The following is a 25,794-nucleotide window of genomic DNA, read 5'->3' as shown; positions in this document are numbered from 1 at the left end:
AATATTCAGCAGTCTAGCAGTAGGCTGACATAGTATTCAGGCTTAGAGTTAGGAAAATTACATTTGGAAGTGACTGACAACACAGTAGTTTTAAAGCTTTGAGTTTTCAAAGTGTCACACACAGAGCAGATGAATGAAGATATCAGAACCAGGCCTAAAGGAGGACCTTGGTAATCCAGCCCTTGGTGTATAACCTTCAAACACCAATAAACAAGATTATCTGGATTTAACATGCGACCTTTCTCATTCTGACTGGTAGGTCCAGATGTTTTCTAATTCAGCTGCCTGGTTGAAATCTGCTTTTTAACCGACTGCAGTTGGATCTAGATTTGAGGCTGCAGAAATGACAGTCTTGAAAACTGTATTCTGCAGTGAATGATGCTGTCGAAACATTACATGTGGAACTCCACGGTTTAATAATTAGAAATAATTTGTGGCCTTACCCTTAATAGATTTGTTAATTATGTCAACTGAATAAGTAATAACAGGATGGAAGTAGATGTTTCACTATATTAGTCAGTCTGGTGGCATTAAAAACGTTGACAAGATTTGTTAGGACCAGGCTTTTCTGCACCTGCGTCTGCAGAAGCAGAAATCCCAGTCATGCCTTTGTTACTCCTCAAGGAAGTTCATAGCAGCCCTGGAAAATATAGAAAAGGCTCTTTATTAGCGTCTCTTAAGTCACCCTAGGCTTCTGGCCATAATGCTCATCCACTTTAATGTACCTTTATTATCTTTCTTCATTGCTTGCAGTCCAGAACTATTTCTGGCATTTTTATATGAACTCTTACTCACCATGAACTTGATTTTCCAGTTCTAGTCCTTCAGGTTGTACTAGTTCTCTCTCTTAAGACTATATAGAAAAGATAATTCTTTATTTTCTTCTTTTCTAATGGGAGAACTAAACTCTCACATTCCTGAGTGAATCCTCAGAGAGCTTCCCCATTTGCTTTATACCACTGCTAACTTGTAGGTCAGAGATAGCACTCATTAATCAAGTAATAGTCATAGCCTAGTAAAGTGTACTCAACCATTAACAGAATAGAAAGTGAGACATAAAACCACATAAAAAGACATACAAACGCAAAATGTGACAAAGAACTAATGCAGTTAGAAAGTCTGGACTTTTATGGATTTTGGTACAATTTAGAAAGCAAAAATCAATAGTTAGGTATTATCTGAAGTAGTAGATAATAAAATAATTAAGTACTGTAGAAATGTCCTATGAAGCCAATTCTTACAGTTGCTTGTTTTAGCCTCTTTCCTACTACCAATTAGCAGATACATCTTGTGTTTTTTAAATACAGAATTTATTAAATTATTTGAAAAAGGCATGAAATTAGTTGCACAAGAATAAAAGGAGTTAATGATAGTCTTATGAGGGTTTCTCATATGAGCTTAATCATAGCTCAAAAGCTACACTTGTCACGATGTTTCTTATAATAATTGGTGAATGAGCTGCTAAACTCTTCCCTCTTGAGAGAGTATTTATCAGTGTTGTTAGCTGTTAGTTGTTGATTTTGTAAAAAATTCTTATAGTTTTCTTTAAAAAAAAAAACACAGCTATAATGTGGTTATAATTTCCATATCTTTAAGTGTCCAATTCAGTGATTTTTAGTAAATTTACAGAGTTGGGCAACCATATTTTAGAACATTTCTGTCACCCTAAGAAAATTCCTTGTACCTGTTGGCAGTCAGTTCCCATTCTTACTCCCAGCCCTAGGCAACAGCTAATTTGATTTTTGTCTCTGTAGACATAGCATTTCTAGACGTCTCATATAAAAGGAATAATACAATATGTACTCTTCTGCTCTGCTGCTTCTACTTAACATAATGTTTTTAAGTTTATGTATGTTGTTGCATGTACCATTAATTTGTTTCTGTTTATTTCTGAATAGTGTTCTATTGTATTGATAAAGTACATTTTGTTTATTAGTTCACCATTTGATGGATATTCTGATTGTTTCCATTTTTGTTTTGGCTTTTATGAATAATCTTGCTATGAACATTTGTGTGCAAGTCTTTGTGTAGACATAGGTTTTCATGTCCTTTGGGTAGATACCTAAGAGTGGGGTTGCTGGATTGTATGGTAAATTTATGTTTAATTTTATAAGAAACAGTCTGTATTAGTTATTGGTTACAATATAACAAATTATCCCAAACCTTGGAAGCTTAACAGTACAGATTTATTATCTCAGGAACAGAGGCACAGCTTATCTTGTTCCTCTGCTTCATAATCTCTCATAGGCAGCAATTAAAGTGTTGACCTGGACTGTAGTCTCATCTGAAGGCTTGAGTAAGGAAGGATCAACTTCCAGATTCACTCGTGTGCTTGTCAGAATTCAGTTCCTTGAAGGTTTTCGGACTGAGGGCCTCCTTTCCTCACTGTCGTTTGGCCAGAAACTACCCTCAGCTTCTTGCCTTGTGAGCTGTCTGGCTTACTTCGTTAGAGAAGCTCGTGAGAAGCACCGGAGAGAGAAAAAAGAGAGTGAGAGAATGAGAACAAGATGAAGCCATATTCTTTCACAGTATAATAAAGGAAGTGGGGAACTTCCTTGGTGGCCCACTAGTTGGACTGCCTTCCAGTGCAGAGGTTGCAGGTTCGATCCCTGGTCGGGAAGCTAAGATCTCACCTGCCTTGCAGCCAAAAAACTAAACCATAAAACAGAAGGTGTGTTGTAAATTCAATAAAGACTTTAAAAAATGGTCCACATCAAAAAAATCTAAAATAAACAGAAGTGATTTCCCATCACTTTTGCCATGTTTTGTTAATTAGAAGCACGTCACCTACATCCAACCCACGTGCAAAGTGAGATTACACAAGATATGCATACTAGCAGTCAGGGATTATTGGGAGCAGTTTCAGAAGGTTGCCTATTATACTGACAAATTTTTTTTTCCCCAAATGACTGTACCATTTTTCATTCCACCAACAGTGTACTAGGTAGGGTTCCATTTTCTCCATGCGTTTGCCAACACTCATTTATCTGTCTTTTTGATGCTAGCCATTCTTATGAGTGTGAAGAGGTATCTTATTGTGGTTTCATTTACATTTCCCTAATAACCAATGATGTTGAACATCTTTTCGTTTGCCTATTGTTCATTTGTGTAATTTCTTTGGTGAAATGTCAATTCAGATCTTTTCCACATTTTCAAATTGGGTTATTTGTCTCATTCTTGAGTCGTAAGATATTTCCATTTATGAATCATGCTTTTGGTATCAAATGTAAGAAATCAATTCCAAGGTCACAAAGATATCATATGTCATCTAATATGCTTGGCCTTTATATACATTATTTTGCCAATTTAATTACCGTAACTATCTTGTTAGGTGTAGATGTTATCTTCACTGCACAAATAAGAAAATTCACAGAAGTCAAGTGACTTGCTGAGATCACATGGCTAGTTAGTACAACTTGAACCTAGATTCTGTGTTACTCTGAAGTTCATTCTCTTTCATCAGAACTTTGAAAAAAAAAAAAAGACATTCAAATCCATTTTCAGTGGGCAGAATGAGAGTGAAATATGATATTGTCCTTTCTTTATGATGATTAGTAGCCATTCTGGTGCTAGTTGAATACTGTTATTAGAAACCTCTATTTATGATCATTGGAAGTTGCCTTTTGAAATAGAAAGAGGCTTGTACTCCAGTTTGTTGGCTGGATTCCGTCCTGGTTTTATTCTGCCAGTCAATATTCCCTCCACAGTTTCCGGTGGAGCTAGGATGCATTTCTTGCTTGCAGTCTTGAAGTGTGTCACTGGGCAGCTGTTAAGCAGTTATACTTTACCCTCAGGGACTAACATGTTCCAGTGACAAAATAGCTTATTCCCTTATGTGCTTTTAATGTACATTTACCTAGGACAAATCAGTACTGAGTTCCTTCCATTGTTTCTTAGTGCTCTATTTCCATCATTTGGAAAACAGAGAGAGGGGAATGGATGAAGCAGAGAGGAAGAAAAGTCCAAATAATGTATAGCAGGTGGTAAATTTTATATTAGTTTGTATATATTTTGTTTTAATTTAATGTTTAAAAAAGCAAGAATCTTTTCAATCTTAATCCTTATATTCATTTTTCTCTCTTCCAAGAATCCTCTATACCCTTTGTGTCTGGTTGGTATACCTTAAGTTAGAAATACAATTTATTGTTTTCCTCTGCCATGGCCTAAGACACTAGCCTTAAGCAAAATTACAAACTGTGCAGTATTTTAGAAACATCTCCAGCCTTAATTTTGTACTCTAAGCAAAGAACAAATAATTTCTGCTCCTTCCTTCCTTCTTGCCTTCTTTCTTCCCTTCCCTCTGTTCATTTGGTAAGTGGTTGCTAAACTTTGTACCAGCAGAGTGCTAAATGTTGAGGGCGTAGACATTGACATCAAGGAGCCACTACACAGAGAAGAAACTGGGAACTAACACGGGGCGCAGATGTGGAAAGGAAGTACAGAAGAGAGAGACAGTGCATTAGACTGAGTATGAAACAAGCGGAAGAAATCCAAGAGGTGGTTGGCAGTATCTGTTGGGCTCAGCAGGCAGGATTGGCTGAAAATACAGATTTGGGAGTCATTAGCAAAAAAAGTTGGATCAGGAGAATATGTGGAGTGAAAAAACCGAAAAGTTCAAGAAACAGACCCCTGGAGATCGTTCACACCTAGGAGACAGAAAGACAAGTAAACATGGAAAATAAACGAGGTAGAAATAGAAGAAGGAATGAATAGAGTTCAGGGAAGAGGTTCAAGGAGCTGGGGCTGGTCAGTGGCAGCCTGCTCCAAAGTAGCAGAATAAGAGGGCCTGAAGCCAGACTACATTTGGCAAAGAAATCAACTAGAAAACTTATTATCACTGTGGGGCTTGGGGTTTTTCCTAATGTATCATGAGGAGAAACTTCATAGCACAGCTCATTTTCAGACTGTTGTAGACAAGCTAGGGGGTGGTTCAGCAAATGGACTGACTTCTTCCTTTTCATGTTGTGTGTAGTCCTTCAGTCATGTCCAACTCTGCGACACTGTGGACCATAGCCCACCAGGCTCCTCTGTCTGTGGGATTCTCCAGGCAAGAGTACTGGAGTGAGTTGCCATTTCCTTCTCCAGGGGATCTTCCTGACCCAGGGATGGAACCCTCTCCTCTTATGACTTCTTCCTTGGCTGGCCTTCTTATTATCATTAAATTGGTTCAGGCTGCCCAAGGAGTTCGTTCATTCATTCATTTTTTCATTCAATAAGAGAGCCCTCTGAAAGGTTCTAGGGACACAAATATTACTGAAACCTGGCTTCTGCCTTGATGATACTTCTAATCTGTATGTGAAATAAATAAATAAACATGTTAACTGTTGTACAGTTAACATAACACACACATGTACTATGTACAACAAGAACTACTTATGCTCTGAATATATTTAGAAGACATTTTCATTCCTTCTCTCACCCATGATCCTGAGTTTGGTGTTATGACAGTTAGGATGTTTTTAACCAATTTAATTGTATTTGGACAACAATTTTTTAATTTTTCTAAGAATTATGTTTCTTTTTAATATTTATTTATTTATTTGGCTCAGTAGTTGCAGCACACAGGCTTAGTAGCCCTGAGGCATATCCTTAGTTCCCCGACCAGGGATCAAACCTGTGTCCCTTACTTTGGAAGTCAGATTCTTAACCACTGGACCACCAGGAAAGTCCCTAAGAATTATGTTTTAATATACTTTAAATTTTTAGGATTGAGCTCTGTTCAATTTTTAAAAAGATAGAAAGATAAAGTGAATATTCTATACACAGAAAATTGTGAATGAAAAGAAAGCTTTTTCTTCTGGATTTATAAATGAAATATCTACCAGGTCCATACTTTAGTCTATCTCTAGTATGTTTAGGCAACATCTAAAATCTTAACCTCTTTAAATATATTTTTTTCAATCATTATTTTTCAGTGGATGGCAGTTCTTTCTCAGAAATATAAAATAATAAACACAAAGATTGATCAATAAAGTTCATAGCTACAATGGACAGACATGAAAAACTGTATACTTTTTTTATAGTTTAGAAGGAACTTCCACACATCATGTTTTTTACTCCTCACAACAATTCAAAAGATAAAGAATTCACGTGGCCTGATGGTAGCTGAAGAACTTAGCCCAACTGATCGGCTATAAAACACCTATTTTAAAATTAGGAAAAAATTGGAAAATGAATCAGGCTAATAAGAGATAAAATATTGATATCAATAGTGTTGACATAAGAGGTAGCAGTTTGGATGATATCTACTGCTGATGTGTAGTGTATTCTTGTTAAAAGTAATAAATCTCCTCTTGTTCTAATGGAGAAGCAAGAGTTGCACTGAAATTATAAGCAAAATTATTTTTACTTATTATTATGGCAATGAATGAGCTATTTGATAGTCAGATAATAAGACAAAGATTAATGTCTCTAGTAAAATCAAGGGTGGTTCCTTGCAACTGTAACTTTCTTCATGTTTTCATGTTAATACTCTTGACTTTGAAGTGACATGATTTACTGATTACTAGTTTAGATTCTTTAAGAGCAAATTTAAAGTCTGAAAAGAATATGTTTTAATGAGAACTTAAATCAAATATTATCCAAACTGCTGCCTCTTATCTCATCACTATTGATATCAATATTTTATCTCTTCTTAGTCTAATTCATATTTACCAATTTTTTTCCTAATTTTAAAATAAGTGTTTTAAAGTCACAAGATGCCTATCATTTTAAATTTTAAAGGAAGAGAAGAATAAAAACATAATAGATATATCAATGACCAAAAGTTTTACTTTCATTGAAATTTTATTTTACTGGTTAGAAAATACTAAAACTTCATATTCTCTACTTCTCAAAATATCATTGGTATTTCTCCCTCCCCACTTTTCACATAAAAATGTAAATTAGAAAATGAAAATGACCCATAATTTCAGTGTTCTTGTTTATACTACAAAGAAGCCATTGTGGGAAAGAAGTACAGACATTAATTTTATAAGGAGAACTGTTCTAGTTAATCTATTTTTGCTATATTGGGTGATAGCAACAAACTCTATAGACTAAATACCTACAGTACATGTATTTCCCATTTTGCTCTTTAGTGCTTCAAGCTTCTAAATCCTATTAACAGCTGTCAAAACCTGGTAAACTATTTAGATGCTTTCACAATTTGTTTAATTGGATAGTTAGAAAATGGCATGCTAGAAAAGCCCACCCCCCTTTTCTTTTAGCCTGGCTGAACATCTGTAGCATTAGGGCCTCATTATCTCTGAATTGGCATAGCAAATCAGTGGCATCATTAAAATGCCACATTAAGATGATTAAGCTTCTTTGTTATCCAGTTGACTTTTGCATGTGCCGAGGATTTCATGGTTATGACCCCCAATCCTTGTAAAACACTTAAACAACATCCCCTTTTGTATCTTCCATGTCTAAAGCTGCTATCTGGTTTTGTCCCTTCTCACAACATCTCTGGCAAACTAGAAGCTATTACTCCAAACTTTGTTCTTTGAGTTGGATTCTGAGATCTCATAGTTCAGAGTGGAAATTCAGAACCCGCTTTTTACACTGGGAAGTTCATACTAAAAACATACTATCCAAGACATCCAAGTTGCCTCTTCTGTTTGCCATCTTTGATAGGTTCCTCTCTCCAACTGAGCATTTTATGTGCCTGTAAAAACAAACTGAGGCACAGTTGGCTGAGACTGCTATTGCCCCTGAAGGATTTAGATATTGGATCCTTTCCAAGACCCATTGTTTTTGCAGTGTCTCAGGTGAAACCAAAAATGTCTACTCTGGAGTGCAAGCCTTTCATGTGATAACCATCACCCCAGGAAATGAAACCATGTGCATCAGCCCCAGTGAGCCAAGCCTTTGTTCTCCTCAGCCTACAAAATTCTCTCTGGGGTGTGTGTGTGTGTGTGTTAGCGTGTGTCATCTTCCTAAGTGGCCTCTAGAACATAGACAAAGATGGGAGCAATTGTACCCCAGAGTAGGTCCTTTAGAAAGAAGTGCAACCTAATCTAATTTTCTATGGGTTAGATTCAATTTAGACATCTTTTTTCCCCCCTCTGGGAATGTTTAGCAATTACCTTTATCAGCAATTTGTGGTTTGGTGTGTTCTTTTCTCTATAAGCTCGATTATAAAAAATTTACTCAGGAGCCTTTAACATTTTTTATTATGAAGTATATGATACATTCAAAAAGGCAAATATATTTACATGTATAAAGAATAATAACAAGCATCCATGGACCCACCACCTGGCTTAAGAAATAAAATATTGCTAGTGCCTAAGAAGATTCTTGATAGTCTTTTAAGTGGCAATGAAAGTCATGTGTCTAAGAAACCTGATACATATAATAAGCGACTATAATTTACAAAACTGAAATGGCAGATTATTCATATTACAAAAGGTCTGTTCACTGTACAAAAGACTTCGGGTTACTGTGGGGCTATTCCTCAAGTATATTCAAGTATTTCTTGCCAGATCTTTAAGATTTTCTGCCTTTATTAACAGTTCAGGTGTTGCCAGTCACTGACAATTGAAAAATCAAGGAAAAATGAAGATAAACATCTCTGAATGTATAATATAAATCTGTGGAACAGGTATTATTGATTTTATGTGTAGTGCTGTATGAAAACAGAAACAGGAGAATTTTTTGCTAGTTTAAAGTATCAAGGAAAACTTCATGGAAGAAATGGCATTTAAACAGCATCTGCAAGTTTGAATAGAATGTTGATGTGGGGAAGGGCATTTTAGGTAAAGAAAAGACTGGAGAAGAGGCTTGGAAAGCTGCATTTAGTAAGATGACTACTGTGCTTCTCAAACTTTGCTGTGTATAAGAATCCTTGAGGATTTGTTGAAATGCACAGTGGATCCAGTAGTTCTGGGGTGAGGCCTAAGAGTCTGTATTCCTAATAAGCTCCTGGGAGGCATGCTGGAACTGCAGATCCAAGGACTTCACTTTGAATAGGCAAGATTCTAGTCTAGAGAGAAGGGTGATTCAGGAAATCTAGTGAGATATGAGAGGGTCATATCAGCTTGGGGCAGGTTCTGGACAGGCCCCTGAATGTCTAAATAAGGAGTTTGGATTCTGTAAACAAAATGAAATCCTTGAAAGTTTCTGAACAAGGGTTTTAGTATACTACAGGCTGATTAATTCGATAATAGGATATAGTCTAAAAGAGAGGTCATATCCACTGTAGACCAGTTAGGAGGCTAACACAGTAGTAGATCCATGTACTATGTATTTACTTTGTATGTACTTTACGCAGAGTGCGGTTCTCAAACTCCATCGTGCATAAGATTTGCCTGGAAAGCATATTTTTAATGCATGTTTCCAGTCCTCACACCCTAAAATTTTTGGGCCCCTAAAATTTGTATTTTAAAACCCTACAACCTTCCAGCAGTGTCATAGGGAATACTGAGTTTAAAAAAAAAAAAAAAAAACCTGTGTAACTTCTGACCTCAGATAGCTTATATGTCCATATGGGAGGTGAAGTGACTTTATTAGTAACTCAGAGAAAGAAGGAATGGATTATTTTGCAGCTGGGGGAACAGGGAAGGCATAATAGAGGAAAATGGCAAATTAATTTAGCCTTAAAAGATGTGGTGGATTTGGACCTTTGGCAGTGTTGGAGAAAGATCTTTTTGGCAGTGGAAATAATAAAAGGAAGAATATTCAGAAGTTGTTTAGTTTCATTAAAGATACCTGAGTATTCCAAATCAACATTACCAAGATAGTTGGGGCCACATATTGAAAGGTCTTTTAAATTCTTTGTTTCTGAGTTTGCATTTCATGTTGTTGGCAGCAGAGACTATTGGAGAATTTGGACAGGCTCATGATGTGACCAGAGCTATCGTTTACATGAACCATCTGGTGGCAGAGCATAGGATGTGCTGGAAAGAAGAGAGAAAGAAGGCAGAGAGCACCATGTGGAGGCTACCACAATAGATCGTAAGGAGAGCAATCAGAGTTTGAGATTTGGGATAATGAGCATGCGAAATAGTAGGGAGGAGAAGCAGATTGGAGAGAGGGTGCGGAAATAAAACCAATGAGTGATTAAATGTGGGGGAGGGAGGAAAAAGAGACTGTAGGAAAAAAGAGAGGGAGGAAAGATGACTGTAAAGATTCTAACCTGAGTAACTGTGAAGATACCTAGGAGGCCTTTGGGAACACAGGACAGAAGAAGGGGAGAGAAATTATGTATTTGGGGTGCTAGTTGAAGTCTTAAAAGTGGAGAAAATTGCAATAGGGAAGGAGGTCTAGCAGGGAAGAAGAAAGAAGGATAGGGACAGTATTTAGGAGGCAAAACGGGGAAAGGAGCTAGAAGGAAGTAATCAGAAGGTAGGCTTCCCTTGATAGCTCAGTTGGTAAAGAATCCACCTGCAATGCAGGAGACCCCAGTTCAGTTCCTGGATTGGGAAGATCAGCTGGAGAAGGGATAGGCTACCCATTCCAGTGTTCTTGGGCTTCCTTTGTGGCTCAGCTGGTAAAGAATCTGCCCGCAATACGAGAGACCTGGGTTCGATCCCTGGGTTGGGAAGATCCCCTCGAGAAGGGAAAGACTACCCACTCCATTATTCTGGCCTGGAGTATTCTGGCCATACAGAATCTGGACTGTATGGTCCATGGGATCACAAAGAGTCAGACACGACTGAGCGACTTTCACACTCACTCACAGAAGGTAAGGAAAGAAGTTTCAGTTTCACTGAAGAAGTAGGAATACAGAAGACGAAGGAGTGGTGGTCAACAGTATCAAGGGCTGCAGAGAAGTTGGGGAGAATGGCACACAAAAAACCACTGGATTTAATCATGAGTTTATTGAAGCTCTTTAGGGGAGCAGATTCAGTGAATTAAGAAGACAGAATCCAGATTACAGGCAATTTCATATCAGTTTTGAGATTGTAGAGACAGTAAGCACAGGTTACTTTTGTATTAAATCTATCTAGAAAGGGAATGTTGAGAGAGTTTGGGTGTGATGGGATAAGAGGCTAAACTAAATTTCGAAGAGGATAGAAAAGAGGTGTTGGCATCTAGAGATCTTGAGAACATAGAATCTCTAGGTCCTGGAGATGACTTGATGTGGAGATTGGATGGAAAAGTCATCCAGTTTCAATATTTGGAGAATAGAAGAAGGAAGATGCCATGTGTGACTCCAAAGACATCATAGGGACCACACTGGTGGTCCAGTGGTTAAGACTCCGAGCTCCCAATAAATGCAGGATGCCCAGGTTCGATCCCTGGTCGGGGAACTAAGATCCTGAATGCTGCACGTACAGATGGGAAAAAAAGACATCAAACATTAGAAGCAGTTTGGGGTTCAAAATGGTAAGTTTGATGTTAGTGTGTGCATGTGTTAAGTTGCTTCAGTTGTGTTTGACTCCTTGCAACGCTATGGACTGGGGCCTACCAGGCTCCTCTGTCCATGGGATTCTCCAGGCAAGAATACTGGAGTGTGTTGCCATGCCCTCCTCCAGGGCATCTTCCCAATCCAGGGATTGAACCTGCATCTCTTATGTCTCCTGCTTTGGTAGGTGGGTTATTTACCACTAGATATATTTATCAATATTTTCAAGGGACACTAAGTAGAATGTCCCTCCAACTCCCTTTCCTCTGCTCCTACAAACTTTCCTCCCAAGGACTGGAATGAATCTCTTAGTCCTTAGAGCAGACTAGTTTCTTTTCTGGTAGTTTTGGTGGACTATATTTGGAGACTAGGTGCTAAACCCAATAATCTCTCAGGAATCCATTTTGTGTCTTATATACTACTGTATTCTAGTATTCAGCTTTGTTTATCTTCACATGGTAAACCATGATGAATTGTTGATCCTCAGTAACCATGCAGAGAGGCCATCCAGATCTTTTATCTAAAACTGGTAAGACCCCAAGAGCAAATCAGGAACTCTCTTGGTCCAGTAAGTCCAAGGGACTGCCTCAATTTCCTGTTCATGTGCTTGGATTTGTTCCCTTAGAGTCTCAAATACTGTCTTCCTTGTTATACAGCTAAGTCCTCAAGAACAAAAGGCAAGGACTTGTTTTGAGCTAGGTCAGTGTAGTACTGAGTTCTAGGTCAAGCCCATTAAAACCAAAATCCTGAGAGAACGAGCAACCTTCTTATGTCTTGTGTTTTCAGAAAGACTCAAAACATTGATTTTACCAGATTTTAATTATCATGGACCACAGAACAGCCTGAGTCTGTTCATATTAACATTTTATAACCCAAATGAAAAGGATCCATTTCTGCTGGCCTTTTCTATATGCTGTTTTTGGTTTTCAGTAGCTGAAGTTTTCCGTTGAGGTTGTTTTAAACGCCTACATGCAAACTGAAGAGCACTCAAGCTTTGGTGGGATATCACCCGCAGCTGGAGTGATGGAGGAGGAGGAGGGTACAAGCTTCAGGTGCATCCTTCTGTTTAAAAAAAATTTAAAAAGCAAAAACCACTTAAGGAAACACATTCCATCTGAAAGCAGGCAAGATGTGTCCGAGGAAGGGGATGACTCTCTCTCCATGTAGGAAATAGATATCAATTCATATACAACCCAGATACATAGGATGGGCCACTTTGAAACACACTGGATGTTTCCTGCAGCCCTCCATCTCTTCTAATCAAAGAGTAAAAGGTTATGAACCATGAACCGTGGTGAGAAGCAGTGGAACCATGCTGCAGCAATGGCTCCTCTGTTGGTGGTTAGGCCCTGTCTTGCTCTATTAAGCAAACACAGTTAATACAGATGAAAGGTAACCTTGATAGAAGTGAAAATTGAAACTTGAGTAGAAGGTAGCAAGCCAGGCACAGCTGCAGTTATACTTCCTCCTGTGTGGCAACAGGAGCTGCACTTACTGGTGTTGTTTGGAAGGGATGTCATTTTTTTAAATATCTTTTCTTCAGAGTGTTTTGGTCTTTAACATCTACACCACTAATGAGGGAGTGTGCAATATGATATAAGGAGCAAATTAGACTCTATGTGTCAGAGTGCAAGAGCAAATCCAAGTTCAGTGTTCTAATTCCAGTTCATCAGCTATTAACTGGCTGTGTAACTGTGGGCTAATCCCAAAAACATCTCTGTTCCCGGATTCCCTCATCTGAAGAACAAGGGTTGGATCAGATGATCTCTAAATTCTCTTCCAGCCCTGAAATCCCATTGACTTGTGATTCCCATGCAGCATTACAATTTCCAGTTTTTAAGAATGATTTTTTTTAAGTGAGCGTTATGCAGCATGTTTTATATGTGAAAAATCCCTTATAAATATTTATTATTATTATATCAGGCAAATATTTTAGGTTTTCTTAGTATCAGTACATAAATTTGCCTTCTTCATTTCTTATGTTCTTCAGCTTAAGAGTGTTGCAGCTCTTATTGAAATAGTACCTGATCAGCCAACTTACTTGGGCCAGCCACACCTTTCCTATCCAGTGCTTTATTCTAGGGCTTCGAGTTTAGCCCCCCCTCCCTGGTGGCTCAGATGGTAAAGCGTCTGCCTACAATGTGGGAGACCTGGGTTCGATCCCTGGGTCGGGAAGATCTCCTGGAGAAGGAAATGGCAACCCACTCCAGCCTGGTGGGCTACAGTTCATGGGGTCGCAAAGAGTCGGACACGACTGAGCAACTTCACTCAACTTGGGTATTGGTTATTGGTGCTGTCCCCTTGCTTAGGCTGAGCTTCATTTACCTGTGTCAATGAAAGTGACTCCTTAGAAGGTTATGTTAAAGGATTACTTCTCCTTTTATCTTTCTCAACAGTATTTCACTAGTACTGCCAGCTTCCTCTATGTTCAGCGTTGTCTCTTTATCAGTTCCAAGAGAGAGAGAGATAAGACTCATTTTAGCAGTTTGTATACATGGAAGGGGAAGAGGCAAGGCATGGCTTAAAATCAGGAAAAAAAAAAATTGTTAACTATTCAATTCTGTCTTAGTGGCTTAAATTGGGTGCAACTGAAGAATTAAAATAGTATTTTCTTCTTGAAACCAAAGAGCACATCACCTTGCCTTGTAACTGCAGCCACCAAAAAAGGTACTAAATCTGAGAACCTTTCTTCTCCCCCGGTACTGGAGAAAAATTGCTCAAAATGTTTTTTTCATAGTTGCTCTGAGCAGTCATAGCTAAAATCTGTTATCTCTAATTTTCTGAATGGTCTAAAATGCTGTCATCTATTTTGTGTGTGTTTGTGTGTGTGTGCACGTGTGTCTGTGTTTTCCCCTGACTGTGGCTCTGAATTCAAATAATCAGTGATCATCCTAATGGTGTTTTCTTGTTTTGTAGATGTACAATATTTTTAGCTTCATTTGGTATTTGTCAGTTGTGGGTCTCTGTTCTTTGAGCTGCTTTGATAGCTGCAAAAACAATCATTGTTCATTTCTTGCATTTTCCTTCCTGCAGATGATTCAATGAAAGTGAAAGATGAATACAGTGAAAGGGATGAGAATGTTTTAAAGCCAGAGCCCATGGGAAATGCAGAAGAGCCTGAAATTCCTTACAGCTATTCAAGAGAATATAATGAATATGAAAACATTAAGTTGGAGAGACATGTTGTCTCATATGATAGTAGCAGGCCAACCAGTGGCAAGATGAACTGTGATGTGTGTGGATTATCCTGCATTAGCTTCAATGTCTTAATGGTTCATAAGCGGAGCCATACTGGTAAATAGTCCGTTCTATCCATTGTTCTGAAAACTGTCCTAATTCAACCACATAAAAAAAGAAGTGGTGTAATTTAGAACTTACTTTTGATTACTTTTCATTGATTTTTTACATGAATCTGATATCTCTTTCCCTCTCTGCATTTCCATTTACCAAGTGATTTTTATTCCTGCTTCACCATGCATTTGTCAAGCATATCACAAATGCTATGAGTAAGACTGTAGAGATCACAGTGTTCTAGGTCAGCCGAATATTTTTCTTCAGTAACAAGTGGGAGTTAAATTTTGTGATATGCTTTTTAAGCATCTTGCATATATTTTGTGTAATTTTTAAAACAGCTGCTGCTAAGCTGCTAAGTCACTTCAGTTGTGTCTGACTCTGTGCGACCCTATAGACGGCAGCCCCCCAAGGCTCCTCCGTCCCTCGGATTCTCCAGGCGAGAATTCTGAAGAAGGAAATGGCAAACCATTTAAAACAGCAGATCTCCTTATAGTATTGGGTTCAAATTTGGTAGATCAAAGGATTCAGTTTTTATTAACAGTTTAAAAAATTTATTTTCAAACAACAAAAGGCAGCCTATAGAGATGCATGCAAACTTAACACCACCAAGCCCTATAGATTTCATCTAACATAGGATATGGAGACTTTAAAAAGCATTTTTTCAATTAAAAAAAAAAGCATTTCTGGCTATCTAAACCTTATTAGGACTTCAGTCTGTGACTCTTTTTATAGATTGAGATTATTTAAAAGGAATGCTAAGTAATGCGAAAACTTAAGTCTAGAAAGCACTTCTAAAGCTACTCATTTTTTTTGCTCTGATCCAAGGCAAGGTGATAGCTAGCCTTGCCAGATGAATGTTTTTTCTCTTCTAGAAGGAAGATTCCTTAAGTCAGTCCTAGGCTTCCCTTGAAATACAGCTCCCATCTGATCTCAAAATGAACAGAAACTATCTGAAGAATGAGCTTTTGCCATGGGCATCGAATCTGTGCATATGCTTCGCCAATTGCTGGGTGATCAGAAATCTCCTTTTTGTCCTTTTTAAAGGTGAACGCCCATTCCAGTGTAATCAGTGTGGGGCATCTTTTACTCAGAAAGGTAACCTCCTCCGCCACATTAAACTGCACACAGGGGAAAAACCTTTTAAGTGTCACCTCTGCAACTACGCATGCCAGAGAAGAGATGCACTCACAGGTCATCTTAGGACACATTCTGGTAAGTGAGAGCAATGAGCATTCCATATCTAGTAAATATGTCTTTCTCCGTGCCCATTGAGGAAACTAGAAAGAGTTAAGTGTGGAGGTTTTAATCTGTCACTCGGTTCTGAAGGGTTACAACAGCAGAGACCTCTAGGGCTAATTACACTTCCATTAAGACATTAATTGCTCTCCGTCTGGCTCAATGGGGATGAACATCTCCTTACCATCTTTGCACCCCTAGAGAACAACACAGTCAGACAGGAGAAGCCTACACTGTAAAAATGCTTTTCAAATTTTTGCAAAAACATTATAGCCATCAGTATTTTTATGTCAAACTTTATTAAAAGAATATTTTCCTAAAAATATACACACATACTATTCATTCAAAAGTCTGGATAAAGTAAATGATGTACAGATTGTAAGTTGTGTAAAACTGTAAACTGGGTATGAATCTCTGTTGAGGGTAAATTTTGGCTAATCTAGGCTAATTTGGGGAGTTTGGGCCATTCTGGTCTAGATTTTCTTTTTTTTAATAGATATAATTAAAAATACAACATTATATTAGTTTTAGGTGTATATGAGCTAAATTTCTTAAACCAAACTTTCTTCTTGATTACCCAATTTATTTTTAATCTAAAAGATGAGCAGCAATAAGAATTCATAAAAAGCTATGTTCTCTCTTGATGTTTTCGCTGCTTATTTTAACCACATTAAACTAACATTTAGAATTTCCCTCCTAGAAAAATAAAACTGGGTTTATTTTCAAATTTGGGACCTCATGTTCTTGATGTTATCTGACAAAACTTTAATTGAAGGGGGGAAAAAAGGGCTTGTTTTTATGTTAATCCACATTCTGCTTTGACTAAAACCCAGCCCTAAACCCGCAACTGGTCACAATTCAGAGACTAAGGATTAAACAAATCAGCCCCAAGAAAACCCACTGTGAGAGATGGTAAAGGGTAAAAGAAGGGTTTCTTTTACAGCTCATTGTTCAAAGTAATGAGTTAAGGCTGAGTTTGGTCCAAAAAATTAGAGTAGTTCTTTTCTATTGCTTTTTCCAGGTAAGATCCAACAATAGCAGTCATTTTTAAGATTCTAGAGGACCTCAATTTATGTAGAAACTTAACATTCCTAGCCCCAGAAAACCTGCATTTATTTTAATTTGTGGTTCCATAAGGATCTTTCAGTGCTTTAAGCCCCAAAGGCTCTATTTTAAACAGAGCAAGAGGACATGAAAATAAAAAAAATCTCAGTCCCTAAAATTATGAAAAATTTCTGGTGTACATTTTATTGACAAGTCAGAAAGGTGAGCCCTGCACGTAGAGTTGAAGTATTATTTATAACAGTAAGGCATTTGGAGGAGTTAAGAGAGTAAAGGTGGCCTGTACTGTATGGATGAACTTTTGAGGAAATTTTTGCTTTATCTTAGAAATTAAGATGAAGTCATTTTTTGAAATTCCTTCTTATTTCTATTATTCAAAACGATCCTCAGTTGGTTAGGTCAGTTTTTATTAATTGAGCCCAGACTTTGCTATAGCCACTGGGCAAAGACAAGCTACATTTATTGAAATAGGTCAATGCTCTAAAAAGACTTTTAGTGGCTAATACCCACAAACTGCAGCATTCTTTACTTAAAGCCGGCTGGATGTCACAGAATACAGGATCTCTTCCTACTTCATTCTTAAACCACATGAATTTCCTTGAAAAATAAAATGTTCATGTTTGTATTTTTTTCCTGAAAAAGCAAGTTGGATTTGGAGCCAAAACACTGTACTCCAGGATAGTGATTAAGTCTAAATCCTTTCATTTGTGGAAGGAACCTATCCTTTCAAAGAGTACATGAGAATCAATCATAGGCCATAACCTTGTTTCAGTTTACTGAATCTGAAAGTAATGTAGATGCATGAGTATCCAAGTACTCTGGCTTCTTTGAGCAGTCTCCTTACTAGGGGACAGTTTTCACAGGGCCCCAATACACCGTTTGTTCTATAACCCCTGAGGGTCACTGAGTGCCCCTTGTGCTCTCCTTATAGTTGAGAAACCTTATAAATGTGAGTTTTGCGGAAGGAGTTACAAGCAGAGAAGTTCCCTTGAGGAGCACAAGGAGCGCTGCCGTACATTTCTTCAGAGCACTGACCTGGGTGAGACTGGTGAGTTCATGCAACACCTGTTCTGGACATATTTAGTGAGCACCTGCCGTTCTAGGTGGTAGGTCGCAGTGCTGCTAAGTCGCTTCAGTCGTGTCCGACTCTGTGCGACCCCATAGATAGCAGCCCATCAGGCTCCACTGTCCCTGGGATTCTCCAGGCAAGAACACTGGACTGGGTTGCCATTTCTTTCTCCAATGCATGAAAGTGAAAAGTGAAAGTGAAGTCGCTCAGTCCTGTCAGACTCTTAGCACCCCCATGGACTGCAGCCCACCAGGCTCCTCCGTCCATGGGAATTTCCAGGCAAGAGTACTGGAGTGGGGTGCTGTCGCCTTCTCCGAGGTAGGTTGCAATAGTAAACAAAATACAAAAAACCCTGCCCGCGTGGAGTTTATATTCTCATTGGGAAAAACAGACTAGAAACAAAGTGAAAAAGTAACACACAGTTTTGTCTGATGTTTTGTAAGGTAGTAATTGCTATTGAGAAAAATAAAGCAGGTACTGGGGGCTGAAGGTGAGTTAGGAGAAACATCAGCCAGCTGACCTTTCAACAGACTTAAAAGCATGAGGCGAGAGCCCTACAGATCACTAGGCAAAAGCAAATGCAAAGGCCCTGGGGCTTGAATTCAAAGAAGTGTAAGTAGTTCTGTGTGGCTGGAAGAAAGTGAGTAATGGGACATGAGGCCAGAGAGGAAATAGGAAACCAGATCTTACCAGGCTTTGAAGGCCATTGTAAAGATGTTGGCTTTTACTCTGAGTGAAATTAAAAATCTTTAGAAGGTTTTGAACAGAGAGATGACATGATTGGACTTCTCATTTGAAAAAAAAAAATCACTCTACTTGCTACTGAGAATAGGTTGTATTGGGGGCAAGGTTAGAAACTGGGGAGTCCAGTTAGAAGGCCATTGCAATAATTCAAGCAAAAGAAAATTGTCTTGGTAATTGTAGAGGTGGTGCAAAGTGTTCTAACTCTATATAGTATAAACATAGAACCAGCCGGATTTCTTAACAGATTGATGTACAATGTGATGAAGAACGCAGCTGCCATTAACTAAAATGGCAAAGATTGAGGGTAGAGGCAGCTGGAGGGGTGGCTAGGGCAGAGTTCATTAAAACCACAAGTATTTTCTTTGCACAGGGCCCCCAAATCATGTACTTGTCCACTCATATGATTTATTGTGATGTTTATATTTGGCTCTGGGAATTTCATATTTTATTCCATGTTTTGAATTACATGCCTGGTGGCAATTGGTTGAAACACCAGATGTCTTTCCGTGTATCAGTTGTGGTTTTATTTCCTTTCATTCTTGAGTTGAATGAATTCATTCATTCATTCTCGACCTGAAACCTTTCTGTGTAACGTCCCTGCAGTTGTCCTTTGACCCATATAATTGACCATCAGCCTGGTTGGGCTTCCTCACTGATAGCTCAGTTGGTAAAGAATCTGCCTGCAATGCAGAAGACGCCGGTTCAATTCCTGAGTCAAGAAAATCCCTTGGAGAAGGGATAGGCTACCCACTCCAGTATTCTTAGGCTTTCCTAGTGGTTCAGATAATAAAGAATCTGTCTGCAATGTGGGAGACCTGGGTTCGATCCCTGGGTTGGGAAGATCCCCGGAGGAGAGCATGGCAACCCACTCCAGTATTCTGGCCTAGAGAATTCCATGGACTGCCTGCTATTTTTATTTGGTTCCTTAAACCAGTTGCTTATTTAGAGTAGGCATAAGTCTTCATGGGATTTGGTGTTTGATGGTAGTAGTTGCAATTGAATAGTTTGAAAATTCTAAAACAGAAAGATTACAAAAATATGACAGAAATAATGTGAAACTCAGGAAAAATGGAGTGGAAATCTTGAGTAGTTTAACTGTATCCGTTTTGAGTGAAAGGAAACTTTTGTTTTAGATAAAGCCTATTTTATGGTGTTAGGAGCTGGCCAACTGAATTCCGTTGGTGTGCACTGCTTCTGCTTTTTATCCTGATGGCATGTTTAGTTTTATCAAGGAGTTGGATTTCCTCCTTATTTCTAAAGAGAAATGTTTACTCTTAAAAACCTAAAACTTGGATTTTGACATCTTTAAGCAACATGCTTAAGCTTAGTCAGGCAATACCTGGGCATCTTTACTTGAAATTCCATATTTCAGACAATAGACAAAGCTCTTACTATGAGAAATTCTCAAGTTATGAAACTCTTATATTCCAAGTAGAATCATTAATATTTAAAGCAAGAAAAACTAAAGAGAGCATCTGATCCCACCTCTTCATTTTAGAGTTGAGAATACTGAAATTCATCAAAAATTCAATGACTTGCTTAAAAATCAATAGAACTTTTGTTGTTTTCATGATTAGCTATTTTTTTATTTTCAAAGACATATTGGGACATAATTCACATACCATTAAATTCACTCTTTTAGAGTATACAATTCAGTGGTTTTTAATGTATTCACAAAGTTATGCAACCATCACTCCAATTTCATAACATTTTTGTCACCTCGAAAGAAACCCTGTACCCCTTATCAATCACTCCTGTTCCGCCCTCTTCAGCCCCTATCAACCATTAATTTACTTTCTGTCTCTAAGAATTTGCCTGTTCTGAACATTCTGTTATGAATAGAATCATAAAATGTGTAGCCTTTTATATCTACCTTCTTTCACTCAGCATAATGTTTTCAGGGTTCATCCATGTGGTAGCACTTCATTCCTTTTTATAGCTGAATAATATTCTATTATATGGATTCACTGCTTTTTATCCATTCATTTGTTAGTTAATGGGCATTTAGTTTTTTTCTACTTTTGGAAAAATGGCTTAATTAGTTATGTATTTTTAAAGCTTATATATTACTTAGTTAGCAAAAGTAGAATAACACACATACTAATTAATAGACACTTTTGTATATATATTTGTCTTGATTGTCCTGGAGGTAGGGGAAAACATGAGTAAAATATCCTCTATGAACAATAAGTTCAAAATTAGTGATTTTGAAGAAAGGTTACCACCTTACTTCCTATCCCCATGACCTTTTTAGGAATTTCAAATTAGAAAAGTGGTGATAGAGGGGCTTCCCTGGTGGCTCAGTGGTAAAGAATCTGCCTGCCAATGCAGGAGACACGGGTTCAAGCCCTGATCTGGGAAGTTCCCACATGCCTCAGAGCAACTAACCCCGTGTGCCCCTGTGTGCCACAACTATTGAGCCTGTGCTCTAGAGCCTAGGAGCCACAACTACTGAGCCCATATGCCACGACTGCTAAAGCCTGCACATCCTAGAGCCTGTGCTCAAGAGAAGTCACTGCAATGAGAAGCCTACACGCCACAGCTAAGGAGTAGTCCCTGCTCGCCGTAACCAGAGAAAAGCCCAAGCAGCAGTGAAGACCCAGCACAGCCAAACATACAGAAATTAAATTAAATTTTAAAAAATAAAAGTGTTCAAAGAATCTTTTTTGTTATCTTCAGTGGTACAAAGTGATTCAGGAAATACTGAAATACAGAGGTTGAGTTAATTTGCATTTCATAGGTTGGTTTGATGAATGCATGCAAAACACTTAAAGTCTCAGCAAAAAAATAGAAGGCTAACCAAGTCAGCAAGTTTTGATTAAAATATATATGTATATATATATATATTGTTATGGTGGTTTCAGGTTAGAAAATGTATAAAGTCACAGCTTAATCAAGAATGGTGAATACTGTATGTCATGTCTATCTTTGATATTTCAAATAGTTCTCATGATTTTTCCTAAAATCCAAAATATAAAGAATCTTTAATTGAACACAAGCCAATCCTTTGATTATTGTCAGAGCTCCCTATAGGGTTTCTATTGTTTTCTTCTTAAAATTGGGAGTCCAGGTCTGGACATAGTGTTCCATTTTGAACCTGACCAATATTGTATCACCAGTGGTACCTCTTATCCCTTCATCTCTAGGGTTTTTTCCTTTTTCTTTTTGTTTTGGTTGCATTGAGTTTTCTTTGCCACACTTGGGCTTTCTCTTCATTGCAATGCACAGGCTACTCATTGTGGTGGCTTCTCTTGTTGTGCAGCACAGGCTCTAGGGTGTGCAGGCTTCGTAGTTGCAGCTCATGGGCTCAGTAGTTATGGCTTGTGGGTCTAGAGCACTGGCTCAGCAGTTGTGGTGCACAGGCTTTAGTTGCTCTGCAGCATGTGAAATCTTCCCCGACCAGGGATCGAACCTGTGTCCCCTGCCTTGCCAGGTGGATTCTCATCCACTGTACCACTGAGGAAGTCCTATTACTAGCTTTTAAAGGGATGATGCTGTACTGTCTATGTGGCACTTATTCATCAAGTGTTGTTCAGTCGCTCAGTCATATTCAACTCTTTGCGACCCCATGGACTGTGCACATCAGGCCTCCTTGTCCCTCACCATCTCCTGGAGCTCTCCCAAGTTCTTATCCATTGAATTGGTGATGCCATCCAACCATTCATCAAGTGCTTCTTGTAAGTTGAAGTGTAGCCTCCTGTGAGAGCTGAGCCTTGGGACAAACCTGCCCCAGTCAGGAATCGGGCCTTTATGGAAGCAGGACAAATGAAAAGACCTTGGATTGGAGACCAGTCTGCAAAAGAAGATCGTGTAGGGCAACAAGACTCCTGCCCTTGCTGATCATTTTCATTTGTTCTGATAGCATTCATTGCATTCTCATGGACCAGCCTCTGTGTCAGAGCTATTTGTAAAGATGAGTGGAGGTTAAGCCCCTACCCTCAAAGAACTCAGTCCAGCAAGGGACTGAGCACTGGATCTATTAATTTAATATAAAGGTCTAACAGAAACACATGTAATGGTGTTACTTCAGCTCAAGTTTCTATACCAGACATCATCAGGATACTCCCAATTCTGCTGTCTTAATGGAGTATATATGTAAAGAAGAATGAATATAGACAACCACAGATTTCATTTTCTCATTAGCTTGATCCTTATTCCAGAAAGGGACTAACAGCTGGTATAGAGATTCATTTAGCCTCATTTCACACAAATTATGAATACTTGGAGCGGGACATATTTTTGTATGACAATGAGTTCTAGCAATAACAAGATTTTTAAAGTAATTGAGTAATTATATTTATTTATGAATCTAGAAGTCAAAACCTTTTATCTTCATCCTCATTGTTGTGGTTGAGATAACACAAGCATGAGAATTTCAGGAAAATATCCGTACTTTTACCAAATAGCAGTCCAAAGAAAGCGCTTAAAATGTTTCAAATGTCTGTTTTCCCAACAGATTATTCTTTTTAGAAAGTCAGTACTAACTCACAAGTAGTATTCATTGTACATGCTCAAAAAGGCAACGGTTTTATGCAACTTTTTTGCTAGAACCTGGTTTGCTCTTTGATAGCAATCTCTTGTTAGACAATTCTTATTGCATAATATCACCCCTTTGTTCCACTCTCCATCAGCTACTGGCTGACCACACTATAGAAGAGACAGGAAGCAATGTCTCTTATTTGAGCTCCATTTAACACTTCAAGATCTAATGAAGGATTTTGAACAAAAACACAACAAATTATATAGTTAAATCTACAATCACTTTGAAATAGAAATGACATCATGCAACCAGTTAACTAAAAACCAGACGAACTATTAACACTTGTACAGAGATTAAAGACAGTAATTTATTCTATAATTTTGATTTAGTATGAGTTTGATTATTTATTTTTCCAATATGTCATTAAAATCATTTTGCTAATGAAAATGGTTATCTCCCCTGTATACTAGTAGGCAAGTAACATGAAGGGGAACTGACCCAGAATTAGTCCTATTCCTGCTATGCTCACTCATGAAGCAAGTGTGCAAATTGTTCCTTGCCACCATCCCATATTCCCCACACCCACCCCTTGCAACATTAAACTGCCAAACACCACCCAGGAACGGATTTCCTATTTCGTCATTTAAACCCATTATCTTGTTGCCTCACTATCTTGCCAAACTGGTTTCCCTCTACTTAAATTCTGAGACATGATGTGGCAAGATAACACGTCTAGACTGTTTGTATAAATAGACAGTTGGGTCTTAAAGTTGAAGCAGAGGACCAAACGCCAAGTCCTTTTTTTTCCCTTTTCAGTCTACTGCTTGGACTCCTTGTAATCCCAGAGATTGTCTTGACTCCAAAGCAGTTCTTTGTGTTTTACAGGGTGCATCATTTAGTACAGCAGTTGTCCAATAACTGCAAGGCAATAGACTGAAAGTTTGGGGGAAGAAAATGAGAGTATCAGTTCAGTCAACTCAGTCGTGTCCGACTCTTTGCGACCCCATGAACTGCAGCACGCCAGGCCTCCCTGTCCATCACCAATTCCCGGAGTTCATTCAAACTCAGGTCCATCGAGTCGGTGATACCATCCAGCCATCTCATCCTCTGTTGTCCCCTTCTTCTCCTGCCCTCAATCCCTCCCAGCATCAGAGTCTTTTCCAGTGAGTCAACTCTTCGCATGAGGTGGCCAAAGTACTGGAGTTTCAGCTTTAGCATCATTCCTTCCAAAGAAATCCCAGGGCTGATCTCCTTCAGAATGGACTGGTTGGATCTCCTTGCAGTCCAAGGGACTCTCAAGAGTCTTCTCCAACATCACAGTTCAAAAGCATCAATTATCTGGTGCTCAGCTTTCTTCACAGTCCAACTCTCACATCCATGCATGACCACTGGAAAAACCATAGCCTTGACTAGACGGACCTTTGTTAGCAAAGTAATGTCTCTGCTTTTGAATATGCTATCTAGATTGGTCATAACTTTCCTTCCAAGCCATAATCAATTGAAACTGTAGCCTTTGCCTAACTTGCCAATTAAAACACAGTTAATTTAGTAAAGATTAACTTAATCTCTAGAGTATATGCACATATACACTGAGGATTGGCATCATGAAGCTGATATTTTGAGTGAATGGCCCTGCAGGAGGGTGTTGGTAGATGGCAGCCCTGTGGATTAGGAGTTTCAGGGACTTCCCTGGTGGTCCAGTGGTTAAGAATCTGCCTTTTAATGCAGAGGGTGGGGGTTCAGTCCCTGGTCGAGGAGCTAAGATCCCACAGGCCTCTCGGTATGATAAAAGAAAAGATTAGTAGTTTCAGGGGACTCCTTTCAATCGAATCAGAGTTGTGAAGTATGGGAAAATCTCCCCGTTTGCCTCAAATTATCTGTATATCCATCAACACTCCAGAATTTTATCTTTTTAAATGTCAGGCATTTGGTCACTGATTTCCAGAGTACGGTTTACCTGGAAATGACTGTCAAGACAAGCTTGGTGAGTAACCAGGGATAAAAGATGATGTTATCTCTAAAGGTTGCCATTTAGTGGCATGCCCCAATTACATTATTCAGGTCATTGTATACCCGCTTTTGCATCCTCCCAGATATAGAATACATAGAATATGTGTCCTCAGAAAGATGCTTGTGGTGATTGATGGTGACTTTGGTAAAACGTAGACAGGGACTCCCGAGAGCCAAACGGGAAAACCAAACTGACAGCATAATGCTTGCAGGAAGTCCTGGGACTGACAGATCTCTGGGTGATAACGGGGCCTTTAGAGGAGTGACTGAAAGACTGAAAAAGAGTAGTGGTAAGATGGGGAGAAAGTTTATAATTCCCAAAGTAGTGTTTTTCATTCTTATTTTACTATGAATCTTTTTGATAGTAAATACATGGGGCAGGGGTGGTGTGGGGAAAGACCTTACCTAGATTTAATCCCCTCAAGGTTGCTGGAACCAAGTCAAAGCACAAACTGAGCTGCCTCTTTGACACTCCTAAGAAAAGCCTCCTTAAAACAGCCTCAGGAGCTTACTTCAAATCCCAGGCCTTTGTCTTTCATCTCTCTGCTCTTGGGGCTCTGGGTAGTGCCA

At 38.6% G+C, this 25,794-nt stretch overlaps 1 protein-coding gene across 1 annotated transcript in view; it reads left to right on the top strand.

Moving 5' to 3' along the window:
- IKZF3 (IKAROS family zinc finger 3) overlaps positions 1–25,794 on the top strand; it is a 91,429-nt gene that overhangs the window by 47,439 nt on the left and 18,196 nt on the right. Inside the window, exons 4-6 of the mRNA XM_005693758.3 lie at positions 14,363–14,623; positions 15,668–15,835; positions 17,853–17,969. Of these exons, the coding sequence (XP_005693815.2) occupies positions 14,363–14,623; positions 15,668–15,835; positions 17,853–17,969 (546 nt within the window). The remainder of the gene's footprint in view (positions 1–14,362; positions 14,624–15,667; positions 15,836–17,852; positions 17,970–25,794) is intronic.

This window comes from Capra hircus, chromosome 19, assembly GCF_001704415.2.
Source record: "Capra hircus breed San Clemente chromosome 19, ASM170441v1, whole genome shotgun sequence".
Lineage (NCBI taxonomy): Eukaryota > Metazoa > Chordata > Mammalia > Artiodactyla > Bovidae > Capra > Capra hircus.
The sequence above is the reverse complement of the archived record's forward strand: the minus strand, read 5'-3'. Positions and strand labels throughout refer to the sequence as shown.